General features: G+C 51.4%; 1 protein-coding gene across 4 annotated transcripts; it reads left to right on the top strand.

The window, feature by feature from the left end:
- The first annotated feature begins 2,030 nt into the window (after nucleotides 1-2,030).
- On the top strand, nucleotides 2,031-17,024 carry LOC103182173 (coiled-coil domain-containing protein 60). Of its 4 annotated transcripts, none has more exons than XM_042337528.1 (15): nucleotides 2,031-2,236; nucleotides 2,741-3,050; nucleotides 3,684-3,788; nucleotides 4,418-4,497; nucleotides 6,848-7,033; nucleotides 7,285-7,437; nucleotides 8,217-8,321; nucleotides 9,206-9,296; nucleotides 10,025-10,295; nucleotides 13,157-13,247; nucleotides 13,462-13,584; nucleotides 14,083-14,223; nucleotides 14,921-15,055; nucleotides 15,812-16,001; nucleotides 16,519-17,024. In XM_042337528.1, the coding sequence occupies exons 2-15, from the start codon at nucleotides 2,748-2,750 to the stop codon at nucleotides 16,627-16,629; spliced, it is 2,085 nt and encodes a 694-aa protein (XP_042193462.1). In that variant the 5' UTR covers nucleotides 2,031-2,236; nucleotides 2,741-2,747; the 3' UTR covers nucleotides 16,630-17,024. The 4 variants fall into 4 exon arrangements, with proteins under 4 accessions (XP_042193462.1, XP_042193464.1, XP_042193465.1 ...); XM_042337529.1 differs by having other exon boundaries at nucleotides 2,174-2,195; XM_042337530.1 differs by lacking the exon at nucleotides 14,083-14,223.
- The last annotated feature ends 1,500 nt before the right edge of the window (nucleotides 17,025-18,524 follow it).

Below are 18,524 nucleotides of genomic sequence, written 5' to 3'. Positions count from 1 at the left end.
GCTGTGGTTGGTTTATTGTAATTTATATTAATAATAATCCTGGCGATTGATACAGCGCCTTTCAGGTCGGGAAGACGTCTCAAAGCTCTTTACGTGACTTCACTGCAAAGTGTAGAAATAACTTTAAGCGCTCCGGGATGCAGGTGAAGAGCGCTGTACAAAGGCAAATTGTTGTTGTTGTGGTCGTTGTTGAAACGGTTGTGCTTAACTACAACCTGGAACATAAATTAACCGGGTCTCTTTGTCTTTTGCCATTTTCCACTTCCATTTTCACTGACGAGAGGCGTCTCTCTCGCTCTCTTTTTTTTAAAAAAAGGGTTAAAATATTAAACGAGACGCGAGGCACCTGGTTTAGGTTTGGCAGTTTGTTCCGAGTCTGTGAAATATTGGTCTCAGGTGCGATCAGCTCCTGAGTTTGCGCGCGAGGATACTTTAGCGACGTTGGAAGTTTGAAGATGGGATCTGCGGGATCTGGGAGGGAAAATGTAATTGTTGCCGACGGCTTTAGCGCTCGCTGTGCGAGAGGGTTCAGAAATAGAGTAACTAACAAGCTCTGAATTCCAGACCTAATGAACTGGCATTCCTGGGAACTTTCACTTTCTGGAGGAATTTGAGAGTGAGATGGCGAAGCACTCTTACGGCTCGCACGCAAACACACACGCGCGCAAACACACACGCACACACATGCATGCAAACACACACACACACATGCACACAGGTATACACACACGCACGTACACACACACACAAACACACATCACGGTCATTACATGACTGACCTATCACCAGGCTATAACATTGGCTGCTCTAATGTTTTTCAGTATCAGTTGTTCCAGTTGTTGTTGTTGTTGTTGTTGTTGTTGAGGTGTCATCCCTCTGTGAGATGTTAAACCAAGGTCCAATGCGCACCCTGCACCCACGGTTCAATTCCCGAGCATGGCGAAACCTTAGTCAAGTTTCCTTACTTCGCTCATCTCTGTTTACACAGCAGGAAGTAGGAACCAGGGTGTAAGTCGATTGTCAGATCGTTTTTCCGGGGGTAATAATCCCTCCTCCCCCCTCCCCCCAACAAAAATGTGGTCACTCAATCCACGATTGTTTGCGGTGCGCATTTGGCTGCTGTGTTTCGCATAAGAATACACAGTCACTCCATTTTACAATATAGTCTGTGAAGCGCTTTGAGACGTGTCAACAACATGAAAGGGCGCTCTATCAAGCGCAAGGATTATGATTATTACTATTATTATTATTATTTCATAAAGGGAAGGGACAGGTGTCCTGACCCATCAACCCGCATATAAAATTGGTCATTCACTTCCTGACTGTTTCATGATTGTTTGCTGTGTGCAAATCGGCTGACGTGTTTGCCGAGAAAATCCACTGTCAACTCCCTTTGCGGTAAAATCCTGTAAAGGAAGCCCTTCAGCCCATCTGATCCCAACTTTGCGGAATCCGTACTTTTCGGTTTGCTTTTATCATTTTTTTAATAAAAAGACCGTGGTTTGAGGGTCACAGTTTTAGATGTAACTTCACAGAAAGTCATTGCAGGGCTCCGCCATCCAGATATTGCTTTATTATATGTGTGCGTTTTTTCTATTAAAAAACAATAAAATATTTCCTGATGTTATTCAGGTGATATCAGTCTCCATCACAGCTGTGGTATACCAGAGTCTTGGGACGTCCGCCCGACGTGAAAGGCGCTATGCGAATGCAATTTTGTCGCGGTCGTCGGTGCAGTTTGCGGAGGTATCCGATTTGCAACTTGGCTCGGAATCTGCCGCATTTCCAAAGGGGCGTCAGGAAAGAAGCATTCGAATCTGGAGCGCAAAAGGGGTGGGTGGGGGGATGGGGGGATGGGGAGGAGAAAACAACATTTATTTTTGGAAGCCGAAAAAAAATGACTTGCTGAGAACGACTTTTTATCAAAGTAGAAATAGCCTTCAGAGGAAAAATCCCAGTCGTATATTTAAAGGGGACGGGTGAGAGAGACAGAGCTAGAGAGAGAGAGAGAGAGAGAGAGAGGAAGAGGGAGAGAGAAAAAAAAACACCCTTTCTTTCATGAGTTGGAGTGAGCCGTGGCTTTGTTTGTTACCATTGGAAACAGAGGCTGTTGGACAAAAACATAGGGAAACATAGTCTTAACTAAGTAATCGGCTGTCGGTTTTACAGGTGGTTCGAGCTGACGGAGGGTTCACGTGGGTGCACGGAATGATTATTTTGTTCAACGAGAAGGAAGGCCTGTGAAACGTTTTAAAACAGTTCAAAAACTTTTTTAAAGTTTAAAAGCTGAAAAAGTCTCCCTTATAGTTTTTTTTCCCCCGAAAGACAAGTTTTGAACTTCTCTCTTTCTCTCTCTCTCTTTCTCGTTTCTTTTTTTTCTCTTTTTCTTGTTAGGAAAAAGTTTTTCGTGAAAACTTTTCTTTTGTTTGGGGTGGGGTGGGGGGTGGGGGGGAGACAGAAAAACATGTTTGAGTTGTTTTGCAGAACTTTCACGTTCCCCCCCACCCACCCCACACGCATTCCCCCTCCCTCCCCACACATTCCCCCCACCACCCCACACACCTCCCCCTCACCCCATACGTCGCTCCCCCACCCCCCACCCCACACATCCCTCCCAACGAAACGTTTTTCTTGAGCTTTCGCAACAACAACTTGCATTTTATACAGCGCCCCACGCATCAGGTTGCGTCCCAGATTGCTTGATATATAACGTAACCCTCTTGCTTTTTTTTCTGCTCAGCTCAGCAATGCCTACGCAGAGCTGCCGAGGGCTAGACCCGCGGAGTTTCGTGATCATTCAGCCCTTGCCCTCCCCGCCTCTCGGAGGGTTAAAGATTCAGGCGAGAAGCTTGACCTCAGAGCTTGGCGTCTACAATCCCTGCGAGCCCAGCAGGGAGCAGATTTTCCGAGAGAACTATCGGCGCAGACAGAGGCAGCTGAGCCAGCAGGGATACAGGTCTGTCAGCTGGAAACCCTATCAGGAAATCGGAGCGCCTCTCTACCTGGAGACCAAGAAGCTCATTCTGCATTCGCTGGGGCAGCTCGATCAGGTCAGAGTTTAACCTTAACCTGTTGTAGTAACAATAACAGTAATAATCCTTGCATTCGATGCAGCGCCTCATCACGTCGTTGAGACCACTCAGAGTGCTTCACGGGAAATATACTGTAAATATACTTCGTATTTTGGTGGCTAAACGTGGCAGCCGATTGCGCACAGCAGTGTTCCCTCCAAACATCCATGGGATGAGGCTGAGAGGCAGAAGGTTGTGGGTTCAAGCCCCAAGTCTAAGCTGACACACAATGCAGTGCTGGGGGGGGGTGGGTGGGTGTGGGTGGGCGGGGGGTTAGGGGTTGCACTGTCGGAGTTGCCGCCCTTCAGATGAGACGTTAAACCAAGCTCCCGTCTGTCTGTTCAGGTGGACGTTAAACATCCCCGCGGCGCTATTTGAAAAGAGAAGGGAGTTTCTCTCTCTCTCCCGGTGCCTTGGCTAAGAATCCCCCCCAAATAAAATTGGTCGCTCACTCCATGGCTGTTTGTGGGGACGCTGCTGTGCGCTACTGGCTGCCGCGTTTGGCCCACAAAACACACAGGTCACTCCACTTTACAGTATATTCTGTGAAGCGCGTTGAGACGTCTCAACAACGTGATAAGCCGCTGTATTATTACATAGTGTTCCTTTTAGCCACCTGCCCTCCAGGATATTACCGATGAGACACACGGTACAGCGGAAGAAAAACTTGAAGAAGTAAAACTCCCCGTCTCCCCAGACGTCTCAAAGGATGACAAGGTAACCAACCTGTCATTCTTCTGGTGTCGTTGCTTGATAATGACTTCGCTTAAGTGAGCATTTCACATCTCACAAACTGTGTGTCGGCCTGGCTCAGTCAGTGATGCTCCTGTCTCAGAGTCGCAAGGTTGTGAGTCCTAAACCCCATATTGCAGTCCCGTAGCGTAGCTGTTAGAGCGCTCGTCTCGCAAGCGAGAGGACCCGCATTCGACCCCCGCCGAGGTAAACCTTTAGGCAAGTTTCCTTTCTCCACACGCCTGTTTACCCTGCAGCAAGTAGGAAGCTGTTAGTTGATTGTCAGTTTGCTCTCTCTCTCTCTCTCTTTCCCTGGACGGACGCCCCCTGCTTACCTAATTCTGGAGAGTATTAGGCGCAGTTTGGCAAGAGCCAAGGCTTGGAGGGAGAGCCCAGAGTGTGCGTTGGGGTAACTGCTGGAGTCTTAACCAACTAAAGTCGCGGAGTTTGCATTGATATTGCTGTCCGGCAAGCTTTCCTGCTGCTTGTCCAGCTGGGACCACCCTACCCCTACGCAAAGTGAAAGCTCAAAGTAACGTCCGGCAGAACCGTGCTTGAAGATGGACAAAGGTTGACAGAAATGGAGGGGATTTTTTTTTGCCGTTGTTTTGCAGTTATTCCCCGGAAAGCTGTTGCGTCTGACTCACGAGAGCAGAGAACTGAGGACCATCCGTAAGGATCTCGTCCACACAAGGTAAAAGGACAAGGCAAAGGTTACGTCCTCTGAGTAGCTCAGCTGTGCATTGCAATGATTCGATGCCCGACACAAGTTTTGTTCAACGCGACAGATCTCAAAGTTGAGGCAGGGAATTGAAGGGGTGGGAAAAATGGCCTTCGATCGACACCAGAGGGAGGAGGAAGAAACTCCCTTCTCTTTTCGAACAGTGCCGTGGGATTTTCTACCGTCCGGCTCAGCAGGCGGGCGGATGGGACCTCGGCTTACGGGACGTCTCAGCCGAAGGAAGGCACCTACCTCTGACAGTGCGGAGTGTCGGCTTAGATGGCGCGAGGACAGAACCATCTCCGCGATCGCCCGACACTTCCATCGAAGTGTCAAGGCAACAACATGAGGCGATGCTCTGACTGAGCAGGAACAGACGGTGCCACCAGGTGGTGCTACTGGCAGCATTTTGCCAATGAGTAGAACCACCCCCCCCCCCCCCACCCCGATCTTGGGTTAAAAACATCACCCTGCGGGTTAAAATCCAACATAATTCCAGCTTCGCTGGCAAAACAGCGAATTTACTGCCGCTCTAGTTGGGTAGTAGTTCCCGTTGCGTTGCCAAGCTTCCCCTCCTGCTGCCCGCGGGCAAAGCAGCTCTTAGTAGATAAAACATCAGCAACAACAACAACTTGAGCTACACAGCTCTCGCCACTCAGGGTAGCGTCTCCGAGTGCTTAACAACGGCGGAGCGGTGGTGGGGGGGTGGTGAGTGGGGGGTGGTGGGGGTGTTGATGGCTGTAATTATATTGAAGGAATGCAGACAATCTGCAAGTATTCATCATCTCAGCCTCACCGTTGAAGAGGAAGGTCTTCAGACGCGCCCTGAAGACGGGGAAGGATGGGGGGGGGGGGTGGCGGGTGGTGGGGGACAGGGCCAAGGCGGAGCGTGCTCCAGACTTTTCGGGGAGCAGTGGCTGAAAGGGCGGAATGGAGGATGGAACGCGGACTCCTTATTACTGAGCCCCGAGGTTAATGCGCTGATGAAGCCGACCTTAAACGGCCTGACTCCGCTGCGGCCCAGTCTTATCCATCAGCACAGTTAATAATTGCTCTCAGCACTCGAACAATTCATCACTGCCGCTTCCAATACGGCCTTTTCTTAGTTTCGGAGCGGACAAACAGCACGTTTTGTACAGCTTCTGCTGTAAGGTGATTTCTCTCTCGATCCGGTGCGTGTGAGTGTGCGAGAGAGAGAGAGAGAGAGTGGTTTCCATTATTTTGTATCAATGTTAATTCCACACAGCTGTGATGATGACTATAGACCCTGCGGATGAATCCCTCTCTCTCTCTCTCTCGCTATATCAGAAATATGAGCTTCCATTCTTGTTGCTGATCACCAATTTACTCGAGTGCATTGTGGGTTACAAGAGGGAAGTAATAATAATAATAATAATAATAACAATACTAATAGCCCTCGCATTTTAAACCCAGCGCCTTATCGCATCATCGCGACGTCTCTAAGAGCTTCGCAGGACACGCTGTGAAGGGGTGGGGGGGGGGGGGCGGTGGGTTTGACTTAAATACCGTTTGCATGATTCAATCGCTTCCCGTGCTAACGCGCTGGTCTTGATTTGTTTCCCTCTGCGTTGGCAGCCAGAGGTTCAAGCAGAGCTCGCCCGGGCTGACGGTTTGCATGTTAATTCCCTTAACAACTCCCTTAACAACGGGTAATCCGCTCGCTCTGTAACGAGCCCACCGTTTGCAATCTCGTCCGGATAATTGGCCGCAGGGTCAACAACTTGACATTTGCCGTTGCCACCGCGACCGTTGAAATCGACAACGAGACCAAAACGCGCGGCGGAAACGCGGACGTTTCATCGTCTCCGCAGTAGGCTGTGCGCGTGTTAAACGGGGGAGGTGTGGTGCAGGTGCAGACACCCACACACACACACACTCACGCACGCGCACACGCACCACACACACGTGTGGAACTCACAGTCTGGTTTGGATACTCTTAACCACAGGTGCTGGGTTTCCGCTTGGGTCAGACGCCTGTTAAACCGAGGTCCCGTCTGCCCGTTCGGGTGGTCAAGCGCTCTGAGACACTGCCCTGCGTGTAGGGCGTTGTATAAGTGCAAGTTGTCATTGTTGTTGTTGTCATCAAACATCCGGCGACAGGATTTATTTTTCGTCAGAACGAAAGGCCATCGACTCGAAATGTTCGCTCGCTTTCCTCTCTCCATAGATGCTGCCTGACCTGCTGCGGGTTCCCAGCCACTTCTGTTTTTATTTCAGACTCTCAGCCTTTGCCCTTTGCAGGGATTTATTTGATTTGCCCCTCGTTGGGCGGCTAACGGATATGTCGTTTGCCGGTTTCCAGACAGCTGATGAGCGCGGTGAGGCGGGGAGCGGGCTACTTCAAGTGTCTGAAGAAGGAGGAGGAGGAGAAGGAGGGCGAGTTGTTAGCCGCGAGGCGGAGGCGAGAGGAACAGCGCAGGGCGGCCTGGAACCCACCCAAACCTTCATCAGACGAGGAATCCGAGGGAGAGCAAAGTGACCCTGAAAAGTACGTCTGTATCAGGCGGATTCTGGGCTGGTGCTTCAGGGTCAAACACCTTACGCAGATTTAATAATAATAATATTGATAGTAATAATCCTTGCATTTGATATAGCGCCTTATCGCGTCTTCGAGACGTCTCAAAGCGCTTCGCAGGACAACGCTGCAAGGTAGATTTGACGGCGTATTTTGTGGGCAAAGCAGTTATATCGTTATATCAAATGCAAGGATTATTATTATTATTGTTAATATTTCCTTAGCTTTTTTAAAACGGAGCCAGCGTCCTTCGAGGTGACCGGGCAAGGATCAGAGACGGGCAGGTGGTCTTCAAGGAGGAAGAGGGTGGTGCCTACACGACCTTTTACCCCGATACACTGCAGCCTGCTGTCAACCAGGTTGACGGAGAGAGATGCGTGAGTAAGCCCGAAAAAGTCCCGTTCGCGATACGGGGTGTTGTTTGGCAAGGCCCTCCCTCGCCTCCTTCAAGACCCTCCTCTTCGACCGCGCCTTCGGTCACGCTCCTACCACCCCTACCCTCCCTGCCCTCCACACACCCCCCACCCCTCCTGATCCCAACCCGTCCCAGCTCGGGTCCAAGTCCCCGACAGCCCAGGGCCTTGGGACGTCCTCAGGACGGGAAAGAGCCCGTGCGACTCGACCTTGCATTCAGTATCGCATCTTAACAGGTCGTCAAAATATCTTACAGTTGCCTCGCAGGATTTACTGGTAGAATGCAGGGTTTTTTTTGGAGGTGAATGGGGCAGTCAGTTTGCACGCAGTGCCCACTAAAGCCGTGGCGTTGAATGGCCAAAGTTACCTGGGGGAATTGTTCCTTTCTCTTTTCAAACAGCGCCACGGGATGATAGTGCTAATAATAATATAATAATAATAATAATAATAATAATAATCCTTGCATTTGGTATAGCGCCCAATCAAGTCTTCGAGACGTCCCAAAGCGCTTCACCGGATATACTGTTCAGCGAATCGACTGTGTGTTTTGTGGGCGAAACACGGGCAGCCAATTGCGCATAGCGGTGTCCAACAAACACTCATGGATTTGGGGTGGGGAGGAACCAAATCATATTATTATTATTATTATTAATTTATGTATTTTCCTCTCTCCCTTCCCTCCCTCTGTCCCGTTCTCTCCCCCTCTCCTCTCCTCTCCTCTCCTCTCCTCTCACACACACAGCGAGACTCTCTTCCGCCAGCTCTGTGTGCTGATCTGGCTGCTGGAGACATTGACCGTCGAACCACCCAACGCCACGGGAAGCGTGTTGACCTGTTGGAGCGGCAGGTGAGCTAACCCCGAGAGCCGGTGGGCACACAGCACCACCTCGGGTGCCAGCATCCATTTGATGGTTCGATTCCCGGGCAGGGCGAAACCTTAGGCGAGTTTCCTTAACCCACGCGTCTCTGTTTACCTCGCAGTAAGTAGGAACCCGGTTGTTAGTCGATTGGCGGATCGCTCCAAACTCACTCAAGTTTGCGGGGACGCTGCCGTGCGCAATTGGCTGCCGCGTTTCGCCCACAACACACGCAGTCGATTCACTTTACAGTATATTCCGCGAAGCCCTTTGAGACGTCTCAACGAGGCGATAAGATAAGGCGATAATCAAAGGCAAGGCTTATTTATTATGATTGGTGCTGCACCTTACAAGTAACACCTACGTTCCAGAGTCGATTGACAATTGGCACGAAGCTTACAGCTGATTAAAAATGGGTGTCAGCCTGGCTCAGTGGGTAGAGCTCCCATCTCTGGGTCAGAAGGTTGAAACGGTTGCAATGGTTCACAGGAGTCCTGTAGCTCAGTGATTAGAGCACTCGCCTCGCAAGTGAGAGACCTGGGTTCGATTCCCGACCGGGCAAAACTTTGGGCAAGTTTCCTTACTCCACACGCCTGATAATAATCCTTCAAAACAAAAGCAATAATAAAATCGGTCACTTCCATCCAACGGTGCTTGTGGGAACGCTGCTGTGCGCAATTGGCTGCTGCGTTTCGCCCACAAAATACTCAGTCAATTCACTTTACAATCTATTCTGCGAAGGGCTTTGAGTGCATCTGGAAGACGTGATAAGGCGCTGTACTAAATGCAAGGATTATTATTTATTATTATGGTTATTGAATGGGAGGAATCCTACCCAGCGTTCAGGCCTCCAGAGTTTTCCTTTCTGTTTCAGAGATCCGGGAGGAACCAAAAGCTCAACCAAGAGGATCAATAAAGATAAAGCCATAGAAACCAAATGGGAGCAGTTCGTGATGCAATCCAAGGTAACCTGCGCTCTCACCTTCGTGTCGCGCCGGTTGGAAGCTCTCTCGCCTCTGAGTCAGAAGGTTGTGGGTTCGACCCCCACCCCCCCGCGCCCCTCACCCCACGTCAGGACTTGCTGCATCATCGGGAGGTGCCATCCTTCGCTTGAGACGTTCCCGTGCTCCGCTCTTAGGAGATGTTAATGCCGGGTGAAGGGGAGCTGTATAAATTCAAGCGGTTTAGTTTGACCCAACTCCCCTGTCCGCACCTGTTCAGGCGGACGTTAAAGATCCCGCGGCACTATTCGGAAAGAGAAGGGAGTTTCTCTCTCTCTCCCTCTCTCTCAGTTTCCTGGCCAACAATCCCCCCTCTCCCCCCCCACCCAATAAAATGTAGTCATTCACTTTGGGACACTGCTGTGCGCAAACTGACCGCCATGTTTCGCCCACAAAATACAACAACAACACCAGGGATCAGGGAGGGTGGAGGGCAGTGGCGGGAGGGGGGTGTGGGGTGGGGAGGTGACACAGGGAGATTGAAGGCAAGGTCGAAGAAGAGGCTCTTGAGAGACACGATCAATCCACTTTACAGTGTATCCCGTGAAGAGCTTTGCGACGTCTCGACGAGGTGATGAGTTGCCATATCAAATATCAGGATGATTAAACCCTGTGAAGCACTTAGGGACGTCCTCACGATGGGGAAAGGCACTGGATAAGATGTAAGGACTATTATTCTTATTCATTTCTAGGGTAAGAAGCTGGGCCATCGGACCCCCCGCAGGACATCCTTCCACCTGCGGAAAACCTCCTTCGGGAGCGCTTCCCGGATCAGCCTGATGTCGTCTAACCAGACACTGGTTCCCGACAGCGCCTCGTCTTTGATGACCAGCTCTGATGAGCTGGCGGCCGGCACCTCAGGGCTGAACCTCGTGTGCGAGACTCAGGAGGAGGAATCGGCCACCAACGGCTCCGTCAGTCACAACAGGCAGGAGCGGGAGGACGAAGAGCCGGTGACAGACTGTGAGTGAGCAGCCTGACCCCCCCCCCCCCACCCACCCACTCAACCCCACTCCCCACCCCACCACACACACACCCCCCCCCCCCCCAACTACCCCCGAGAGGGTTTACTGCCCATGCAGCCTCAGATCTCAGCCTCTCGTCCACTTTAAGACAGTGTTGAAACCCCCCTTTGCCTCATGTTGAGAACCCAACATGGCCTCTCTCTCCCAACTCACCTTCAGCCACTCCTCCCCACTCTTCCCAAAACCTGGAACTCCATCCCAGAATCCCTACACTCCCCCCCACCATCCCCCACCCCACCCTGCATCTCTCCCACTCCCCCCCCACCCAAGACCTTGATCAGGCTTGCGCTTACAAATGGGGGCAATTCGAGGACAGCCACCAGGAAGCTTCTCTTCCCGACTGGGACGAGGTTGCCAGGAAGGGTGGTTGAGAGCAAGGCACTGGGACGAAACAACAACAGCAACTATATAGCGCCCTTAAGGGGGTTGGAGGGTAGCTTCCCGGAGAGCTTCACAGCGGCGGAGCCTGACAAAGAGCCAGGGGGAGAGGGAGGGGGAGGGGGGGAGGACTTGTTTAGAAAGCAGCTTGATGCTGCGATGGGAGGAGGGCAAGAGTGGGGCGGGCGTTCTGGAGGGATGAGATCTAACGGGCTGGAAAGGCCTTCTTCATCCGACCCGGCCTTGTGACCCGGTGTGATAATAAATAATTGATAACGATAATTTGGTCGCTGCAATCCACGGCTGTTTGTGGGGACGCTGCTGTGCGCAATTGGCCGCCGCGTTTTGCCCACAAAAAAGATACAGTCAATCCACTTTACAGTGTATCCTGTGAAGCGCTTTTGAGACGTGGCGAAGACGTGATAAGGCGCGATATTAAATGCAAGGCTTATTGTTATTATTATTATTGTTGTTATAAATTGCTCTGGGTTCCCAGTTCACTCTCCAGTGTAATGTTTGTCGTTGCCACCGGGTGACGCCACGGAACCGGGTTTGGGCTTAATCCCTGCATTATACGGTGTTCGGCCGAGTCAGAAATGTTTCCCCGCGTCCATCCTCCGTTTCACTCCCAAGTCGGAAAATACGAATTGATCAAAATCGGTTAAAAAAAAAGAGTGGATGAAAAAGGCTGTCCGAGGTCCCAATTTTTTTCCCTTTCGCGCAACTGTGTGTTGTCGTTCGCTTCGAGGCTGTCTGTGGGGGACGCTGCTGTGCGCAAATCAGCGGCCGCCTTTCGCCCACAAAACGCACCAGTCACTGCACTTTACAGTCAGTCCTGTGAAGCGCTTTGAAATGTCTGACGACGCGATAAGGCGCCATATCAAATGCAAGGATTATCACTATTGCTATGATTATTAGCCCAGCCCCACATCACAGGAATAGATGCCCTGATTCTTACCCCAAATCCTACAACTACTCACGTGTCTCCCCGCTTGCCCCTTGTCCCCATATTCCTGACATTTTAGATATCATTTCCCCTTTTCCCCAAACCCGCTCCCCTGCCTCTGATCGCCCCTCCACCTCCCTCCTCCCCGGTCTTCCAGGATCAGCCACATGGCCACCGCCTTTTAACACAGGAGGTGTGCGATGTAGAAGGGTTTGAAGCAGCAGGTGCTGAGATAACATCGCACGATTACTAAGCAACCAGGCTGCACAGACTGAGCCGTCGTCGTCCGTCAGGCTGGAGATGGTGATGATGCCACGTTCAGTCTGGGGCGGTGTGACCTCCCAGGGCCTCCGTCTCTTCCCCTCAGAGAGCGTCACAGACGCCGAAGGGCCTTCACTGAGGTCCCCTTCCCTCTCCCCACCACCCCACCCTCTCCCCTCCTCCCCCTCCCCTGCCCCCGCAATGCAGGTGGCCGTGTCCAAAGGAAAGGGGTTAAATTGAAGGGGATTAAATTCAGAAAGAACTCTTGTCTGCCCACAATCAGAGAGAGAGAGAGAGAAAGAGAACGAAAGAGAAGCGAGTGCTATAAAATGGCTGACTTAAGCGCTCCGAGACCCCGTCCGGCGTGAAGGGCGCTGTGTGTGAATACAAGTTGTTGTTGTTTTGTTGTTGTTGTTCGGGCTGCCAGGTCGCTGCTGATGTCACTTCTGGTACAATGCGGGCGCGAGGCGACCTCACTTCCTGTGCGCCGGTCGCGAGAAGCAGCTCACACACAGCGATTTCCTCACCGAGTGGGAGTGGGAGGGGCTGCATAGCAGTAAATAGCATTGGATCCACTACAACAACAGCAACAACAACAACAACAACAACAACAACAACATTACCTGAGGGTGACTGAAGGCACGGTCGAAGAGGATCTTGAGATGGGTCTTGAAGGAGGCAAGGGAGGGGGCGAGGCGGAGGGACTGTGGGATGGAGTCCCGGAGGGTAGGGGCAGAGTGGCAGAAGGTCTGCCCGCCAATGGTGGGGTGGGTGAGGCGGGGGAAATGAAGCAGGCCTGAGCCCACTGAGCGGAGGGAGCGACCAGGATGGTAGGGGGTTAGGAGTTGCAGAGATAGGGGGGAAGCGAGACCGTGGAGGGCTTTGAAGGTGAGGACCAAGATCTTGAACTGCATCCTCTGTGTGATGGGAAGCCAGTGGAGTCGGGTGAGGACGGGGGTGATAGGGTCACGGAGCGTAGTGCGGGAGAGGACACGGGCTGCAGAGTTCTGGATGATCTGCAGCCTGTGGAGGGAGGAGTTGGGGAGGCCGACAAGCAAGGAGTTGGCATAGTCAAGCCTGGATGTAATGGCTGAGGGTTTCAGCGGCCTGCAGTGTGAGACAGTGGCGGAGCCGGGCGATGTTGCGGAGTTTACAGATACAAATTGGCCGACATACCATAGAGGGACGTATGATTCTTGTATATGTATTGACAGACCTGAGGAAACTGCTGGAGTCTGTGCACCAGAGCATAGCGAAGGAATTACACGGAGAAGAGGGGGCTGAGAGGAAGAACTGTAAGGAAAGGTAACGTATTCTAACACAAGGGGGTGGGACATTCCATCCGGTCTCCGTTGACTCTCCTTATGGCATATTTCGGAGCATCCAAAATTCGGCAAATTTGCCAGCCTGGGTAAGGAGGGAAGATATAAGGGAGGAACGAGACGCATGGTTCGCAGAGTGAAGGAAGATTTGGCTCATCTGATCGGACGCACAGATAGATGTTTCTCTTTTATCTTAGCTCGGCTGCGGCTCCGAGGAGCGAGCAGAGGTGCGGGTGGACTGATCGCAGTGTAGAACAGCAACAGCAACAGCAGCAGCAACAGCAGCCTGGGGTCTGTCAACCTGCCCAGCGACCCAGAAGGTGAGCCGTGAAGTCTTCTCAGTCCATGGAGTGTTTCGTGCAGACCAGGCTTTTTAACTCCAAATTAATCCTGCTTCGCTGCAATTCCAGCTAACGCCTGTCAATCGTGGCCAACATTTCCCCCCCCACCCCCCAACCGCTTTACCCCTCTCTCCCCGCCCCCACCACCCACCCCACCCCGGCAGTGATTCTGCCTGTCTCAGTCGATAACACTCTTACCTCCTGAGTCAGACGGTTGTGGGTTCAAACCCTACGCCGGAAGCTCACAGTCTGACTCTCGCTCCAGCGCAAGGCTGGGGGCAGCACTACTCTATCGGAAGAGACGTGAAGCCGAGGTGCCCCTTTGTGCCTCCATAGTTTCGTCCGACGCACGTTTGACTTTGACATGTACGATACGGCAGGCGTGGTTTGGGGTGGGAGCCTTGTCTTTGGTGGGTTAGGGGCAGCGGACGAAGGAGTTAAAGTGACCGTTCTCCCTCTCCCCCTCCTGTCCCTCAGCTCCCCGACACACCCCTTCTCGAACGCCGGCCGCTTTAGCGCCAGCAAATCGAGGTTCTCGGCAGATCTGCAGTCAAAGTTCGTCGAGGTAGCGGAGGAGGCTGTCTTGTCTCTGCACGACAGCCTGGCATGTTTAGAGAGGTCAGTGCGTACTGCGTGTGGGCGCTGCGTGTGTATTGCATGTGCACTGCACGTCTGCATAGTGTGTGCTGCTCTCGGGCAGCGCGTCTGTGTCTGTGCAAACAAACCAGAACAACACGTGTCTTAACGGCTTTCACGTCGGGAGGACAGCCTGAAGCACCGGATGGTCAGGGATTTGGACCTGAGCTGGGGGTTGGGATCAGGAGGGGTGGAGGGAGGGTGGAGGGTAGGAGGGTGATCGAAGACGCGGTTGAAATGGAAGGTCTTGAGGTGAGCCTTGAAAGAGGCAAGGGAAAGGGGGAGGGGGGGGAAGGGGCGAGGTGAAGGGACTGTGGGATGGAGTTCCCAATGGTGGGGGCAGAGAGGCTAAATGCACATCCCCCTGATGGTGGGGTAAAATGGGTCACGGCTCAGATGTGAGGTTCGAAGGACAGTCGAGTGTCAAACAAGATGCCAAGGTTCCTTACTGGCTCAGCGAGGTGTGGAGTGCATCCCGTGAACGGTGATGCTATCAGCACCCGAGGTGTGGAGCGCTAACGGGAGCCAAGCAGGAGGCCATGAGCCTTGTTGACGCTCGACTGGAAATTGACACGTCTCTCTCTAAAGCGCATCGCGGTGACTCTTTTGGCGCAAGGCTGTCAGCTCTGGAGGCCTCACCCACTTTGCCCTTCGCTGAGCATCTCGTTGGCAAATCTAGGAAGCGTTTGGACAGCGGCAGAAGCAAATTGAACGCCTTAGACCAGCCGAGGAGCCCCCACACGTACGCTCAGGACTTGTGCCGATTGGCTGAAGAGCCCGGGCCAGATCAAGTTCAAGGCCGGGCAGAGACCTGGTGAGCATCAAAGACGTTCGCAAACTAATCCCATCCATTCTTATCAAGTCCCCTTTTCCTCACCTCAACCCTGCTTCAACCGCCCACCCCACCAACCCCCCCCAACACCCCCCCACCCACCCCACCCACCCCTCCAATCCCCTCCCCCTCTCCCTATCTTAAAACTTAACATCGCCCCAAATAGTGGCAAGGTTCAAGTTCTTAAAATCAGACTCAATTTGGAAGCCCAGAATTTTCTTGCAAGTGAGAGGACCTGGGTTCAATTCCTTGGGGCAGGGCAAAATCTTTGGCAAGTTTCCTTACTCCACACACACACGTCTCTAGGCTGTTTACCTAGCAGTAAGTAGATAGTTAGTCGATTGGCGGTGATAATCCTTTCCTTCCCCCCCCCCCCAAAATGTGGTCACTCACTCAATCCACGACTGTTTGTGGGACGTTGCTGGGCGCAATTGGCTGGGGCGTTTCGCCCACAAAATACTCAGTCACTCCACTCTACAATATATTCCGTGAAGCGCTTTGAGGCGTCTCGAAGATATGATAAGGCACTGTATCAAATGCAAGGCTTATTATTATTATTATTATTACAGTTAACGATTTCACAATAAACAGGATTCAGCCTCACTGTTTCTCTTTAAGGGTGACATGTTTTTTAGGGGGAGGTAAAATTGAGCCAATTCAGACCAGGAAACGTGTCTCTATTTTTTACGCACCCCTTTCCTCCCCGCTCCTTGGCCCTGATTGCCCCTCCTTTCCCAGGTTCTCTGGCCTGCTGTCCAGAATTCCCGAGGGCCTGAAGGAAAATCCGCAGATCAGCCGGGCGCTGAGGAGACTGTCGAAGCTCGGAGACCGTCAGGACTTGAGGGTTCGATCCCAGCACTTCCTTAGAGTGCTGAGCGGACTCCGAGACTGGGAGCTGTGCTCTCCCTATGTCAGCTCAGCTATCGAGGTGAGGGCATCTCCCCCAATCCCACCTAGTCTTAGCCCCTCATACCATATTGCCACAAAAAAGTGTCCTGGTCAACAATCATAGAGACCAACTCATCCTCCACTCTGCAAACCATGTGTCTTATTCCACCCCAATATAATAATAATATCTATATATCTTCCCTTCCACCCCCATCGCCCTCCCTTCTCCCCGATTTTTCTCCATATGGACTATTGCACAAAATACACATATCATTTCACTTTACAGTATAGTCCTTGAAGCGCTTTGAGACGTCTCGACGACATGATAAGGCGCTATATCAAATGCAAGGATTATTATCTCATCCGAAGGATGGCATCTCCGACAATGCATTGCTCCCCACCCTATCCCTCTGAGCCCCCCCCGCCGCCCCCTCCCAACACTGCACTGGAGCATCGGCCTTGACCGTGCAAATTCTAAGTCCCGGTCTGGGGTTCGAACCCACAACCTTACTCATTGCCCCCAAGTGACTGCTATCCTGTCTACATCTCGTTCACAGTTTACACGGGACAAAGTGGTTCAGATGTCAGCGGAGGATTATGACTCCTGGCTTCAGCTGCGGGTGGATATAGCGAAGCGATGTCCGAGTGCACCACCACCCATGAGGTGAAAGGTCAAGGGGCCAAAAACGGTCCCGCTTCCTGTTCGACGTAGAATGTTCGATGTGCGTGGATTTCTTTTTCCTTTTTTAATGAAAAAAACCAATCGCGATGCATTTGACCGTTTTCTATCCCAAACGCAAGTGTGTCGTTTGCTGTCCAGTGGAGATTGTGTTAGTATTAATTATTATTGTTGTTAGATCGTCTGCGGTTTGCAGTTGAGCATTGCAAAATAAACTAAAACTACAACAAATTGCATTGATACAGTACTTTTCACGTCGAGAGAACGTCCCAAGGCACTGAAAACCACACCAACGGCACCAAAGGGCTTCTCACTGAGAGGCCAAGTAGTTTAAGTCAAACTGGTGCCAGAGCACACCAGAACCGATCCACTTTTCCTAGAGTACATGTTGCACAGTGGCAACAACAATAAAATAATAATAATAAAATGATCATAATCCTTGCGTTTGGTATAGCTCAAGGAAACAAACATCTCACGGGCAATTGCTGACAAGTGTAGTGACTGTGTGTTTTTGTGGGCAATTGTCACAGCCAGTTTGCACGCAAGAAAGTTCCGCAAACAGCCATCAAGTGATTTAATATGGGGATTGTCAGCCTGTACACTGGGAGAGAAACTCCCTTCTCTTTATGACTAGCGCCCCGGGATCTTAAACGGGATCTTTAAGTCCAACATAGGGGCTTGAACCCCTAACCTTCTCACTCAGGATCGAGACTGCTACCAACTGAGCCAGGCTGACGCACGATGAAAAGACAAAATCAAGGTTGCTTAGTATAACGGGCCTCATTAGCATCGAGAAGGCTGGTGTGATTACACCATAACAGAATGAAATGGCTTTTGAGAGGCGAACGGGAATGCTGATTACGAGTAATTAATCCATTATGTTTGATATCCATCTTTAAATGGATGTCGTTTAGCGGACCCAGTGGGGTTGTTTGCATTGCGTAGAAGTTTATTCAAACAGGCTGGTGCTAATGGCAGCTTATCACAGTAGAATGTTACGACTTTACGCTACGTTAACTGGTGCAAAGGGTGAGATTCTGTGTGAGTCCCTCTCACAAACACTGGCTTCACATTCCAAGTGCACCAGCCCAGACCAGCGCTCTTTCACTCGTGTAATTGCTCGCTCGCCCCACGACTGTTTGTGGGACGTTGCTACGCGCAAATTGGCTGCTACGCACACATTCAAAATACACATTCACTCCACTGCATGGAGTCCTGTAGCTCAGTGGTTAGAGCGCTCGCCTCACAAGCGAGAGGACCAGGCTTCGATTCCTGGACAGGGCGAAACCTTTAGGCAACTTTCCTTACTCCACACGCCTCTGTTTACCTAGCGGTAAGTAGGAACCCAGTTGTTAGTCGATTGGTGAATCGGTTTCAGGGAGTAATAATCCCTTAAAAAATAATAATTTAGTCACTCAATTCACGACTGTTTGTGGGAGGCTGCTGTGTGCAATTGGCTGCTGCGTTTCGCCCACAAAATATCCAGTCAATTCACTTTAAGGTATATTCCGTGAAGCGCTTTGAGACTTGGTGAGGTGCCGTATCAATGTGAGGACTGTTATATTATTATTAATGCACGGTTGCACCTTCAGCCGCTATGCGTGGAGAGGCGATTTCCGCTTATTGAAGCAGAAATCTAATCTTGTTGCAGACTGACCAAGCTTGAGCAGATGTGCAGTGAAGGTGACTGGTGGGGGATCATTAACACTGGAGAGATGCACTCTGCATTTACATGGGTTGCCACTGATTTGCATCCTGGTGTAACAACAGACAGCGGGTCAGATAGAGGGTTTCGGTGTGATACACATTCCCTCTGAGGCTTATTTACAAGGCAAATAAACATCAGTTGCAAACCCAAGTTAATCAGTCAAATCTGTTTGAACG

This window comes from Callorhinchus milii, unplaced genomic scaffold (genome assembly GCF_018977255.1).
Source record: "Callorhinchus milii isolate IMCB2004 unplaced genomic scaffold, IMCB_Cmil_1.0 Scaffold8, whole genome shotgun sequence".
NCBI classification, from domain to species: domain Eukaryota; kingdom Metazoa; phylum Chordata; class Chondrichthyes; order Chimaeriformes; family Callorhinchidae; genus Callorhinchus; species Callorhinchus milii.
The sequence above is the reverse complement of the archived record's forward strand: the minus strand, read 5'-3'. Positions and strand labels throughout refer to the sequence as shown.